At 33.3% G+C, this 3,214-nt stretch overlaps 1 protein-coding gene across 1 annotated transcript in view; it reads left to right on the top strand.

The window, feature by feature from the left end:
• SEPP1 (selenoprotein P, plasma, 1) overlaps positions 1-3,214 on the top strand; it is an 18,586-nt gene that overhangs the window by 7,900 nt on the left and 7,472 nt on the right. The window contains 2 exon segments of the mRNA XM_012664769.1: positions 1-196; positions 2,347-2,464. Coding sequence (XP_012520223.1) covers positions 1-196; positions 2,347-2,464 — 314 coding nt within the window.

Here is a 3,214-nt window from a genome sequence, read left to right as displayed (position 1 = left end):
TAAAACTGGAGAAAGAAGGATATTCTAGTGTTTCCTATGTAGTGGTTAATCATCAAGGACTCTCTTCTCGATTAAAATATATACATCTTAAGAATAAAGTGTCAGAGCATATTCCTGTTTATCAACAAGAAGAACACCAAACAGATGTCTGGACTCTTTTAAATGGAAACAAAGATGACTTCCTCATATATGACAGGTGTGTACACATACTCCCCCCAAATTAAAAGATACCTGCTTTGTATTTATTTATTTGTTTTTCTACCACACATAGCAGTCTTCTTTATTGTTAAATACAATGCCATATTTCAGTCCTCATCTCATATAATCTCTCTTTAACTTTTAGAAGTAAAAACCACTCCTTACTTTTTGGAACACTGTCATCTTTTGATTTCTATGACACTTATATTCTGCAAGTTTTCCCCACATCCCTTCTCTTTCTTCTCCTCCTCCCCACAGCCTCCTCCTCCTCCTCCTTATTCCTCTTCTTCCCACATTCTTCCTCTGTTTATTCTGTACCTGTTTGTGTTATTCAGATCTATTTAGGTTTCCTGCATATTCTACCTGAGCAATCTCTTCTATCCCTTGATTACGATTACAATATATATTCTGATGATCCCGGATACATATACAAAGCTCAAGCACAATGACTAAACTCCAGACCAATATATGTATGTCATAGATACATTCACAAACATCTTAAATTCAATTAATCAAATCTGGACTGATCATCTTCTCCTAAAACTTGCTTATACTTTAACCTTTGTGTGAGTTATATAAAACAACCCCCTCAGGGGCAGATGCAGACAAGCAATAGGGCATATAATCCTTAGTGCTCCCCACCTCATCCTCTATTATGCTGCAAGATATCACAAAAATCATTATGTGGTGGTGGCCTTGCCGCCATCTACCATTTAGAAAACTGTGTGACAGGCATGTATTACTGACTCTTTCCATCACATCTTCCATCCTGGGTCAATCACCTAATTTTATGGATTCTAAATCCTTGGTGTATTTATCTCGTTTCCATAATCATTATCTCAGTTTACTTCACCATTGCCTCTTCTCTAGATTTTTGCACCAATCTCCTCACTTGATTCCTTCCTGCTTTACATTTAATAATAAGTGATTTAAAATAAGACATTTGCTTTTATTTTATTACCAAATATTCAGTTTCAAAATAAACTCATTAAAGGGCTTGGTTTTACAATTTTTGAAATGGCTTTCTTAAAAGTAAGGCATGCAAAAGAGTTCACCATTCCAGTAGGGAAATGAAGAAAATTGGTTATATATTTTTTCCCCTATAAATTGGTATACTGTTTAAATTAAAAGAATCAATTTGTACGTCACGCACAATTCTAACCTAAGTAGTTTGTAGCCAAATAGTCACATTTTGCAGACCACATTTGTTTATGTCTAATCTAATTACTCATTTTAAGGCTACCTGAATTTCTGATCTGTAAAGTGTGTTAATCATTTAAGCATGATCTGCATGAATCTGCTTTTGATTCCATGAACAAATAAAACATTCATATTTTGAGGGAACCTCAATGCATGCATTATCTGCTTTTATAAACATTTTTGGTGCTTTGTTTTCTTTTGGCTCTTCATAGTCATAGTCAGACTCTGTCTAGGCCCGAGCCCTACTTGGTCTTCCATTAACACTTTTTAAATATCACATTTCATTCTTTTAGGCCCCTAAACTTCTAATTTCCTCAGTTGCAAATTATAACCCTTATGGTTTCATATAAAACCATATATACTGGGTAAAATGTGGGCAAGAAGAACATTTCAAACCCACTATTTCTGAGAATGCCAAGTGTTATAATTCCAATTCTTTTATTGTGCTGAAATTTTTGTTGCCTTAGATATGTATCTAAATAAATGGGCTACTGGTCAAGGCTTTGAGATCTTTTTGTTATGCTATGATTTCTTGCTGTGTTGGATTTGTGCTGCCTTAGCAGTTATGAAAAGCTCATGTGATTTGCAGAGTCTAATTTATAAGTCAGGGGTTTGGGCTTTGGTAGAATTTATAAGTCAATTACAAAATTGAATTTGACCACATCATAATGACTATACTACGTATTTTTTATATTATGTAGTGACATCATCTATAACATTTCAAAATGCTAGTATTAAGGCTCACTGTAGTCTTGTTATGACATGACCTGGTATGCAGAGGCTTGGGAGCTCCTTTGTAGATCCCATTGAATGAAATTTACTGAAAGTATGAGACGATCTTAGTTATAACACCACTAAACCTACAATACCTACCCCAGACTGCACTTAAGTAGGATCATGATACAGAAAATATTGTAATGACGCTGTATTTTCTCTCTTGTTTTTTAGATGTGGCCGTCTTGTATATCATCTTGGTTTGCCTTATTCCTTCCTAACTTTCCCATATGTAGAAGAAGCCATTAAGATTGCTTACTGTGAAAATAAATGCGGAAACTGCTCTCTCACGGTATTTTTCTCAATTATTTTTCCTGGGAGAAAAGAGGAAATCTTTTAAGAGCTATCTAAATAAGTTATGTTTCATGATAAATTAGTAATCAATGTTTTTGTTAGTATGCTAACAACAATTTTTATAATTACACACATTTCTTGTTATGTAATATATACTTTAAAATATATTTTTGAGATCCATATTGCTGCTTTTATCTAGAAGGGTTTTAGAAAATAAAAATCAGCATAGATCCCATATTTCGATTACCACCAAATGATGTTGCATAAGTGCTCAAAGAATTTAGTCAACACATGAAACAATATTAGCTGAACGTGTTCACACAAGAACATAGTGATAGCAAAGCTTATCCGTGGCATTAGCTAAAATGGAATTGGGGCCAGAAAACTACTTAATTTATTAAGGGTGCAAGACTATTAGATTTTCACTGAAGCCCTTAGACTGTCTGCCCATTCCGTAGTCTGAATTACTGCATTTACTTCAAAATGAAATAAGTTTTCTACTTATTACTGATATTTCTTTCCTGACAACCATGAAAATATTTATTCCTTGTTATAAGAAGCACTATATTTAAATTTTTTTTTTTTAACAAAAAAGATACTCAAAGAATTGATTTTGATTTGTATTAACTAGACTTGTTTTCCTTCATATTGAAAAGGAAAAGAATTCGAAACAATGTTTCCTTGATAGGGCAGATTGGCAAAATTTGAACTGAGGTTTAAAAACAATTCTAAATTTTATTTGTGAGCT

The sequence above is a fragment of the Propithecus coquereli genome, unplaced genomic scaffold, assembly GCF_000956105.1.
Source record: "Propithecus coquereli isolate 6110/MARCELLA unplaced genomic scaffold, Pcoq_1.0 Scaffold91, whole genome shotgun sequence".
Taxonomy (NCBI): Eukaryota; Metazoa; Chordata; class Mammalia; order Primates; family Indriidae; genus Propithecus; species Propithecus coquereli.
This window is presented reverse-complemented; position numbering and strand designations above follow the sequence as displayed.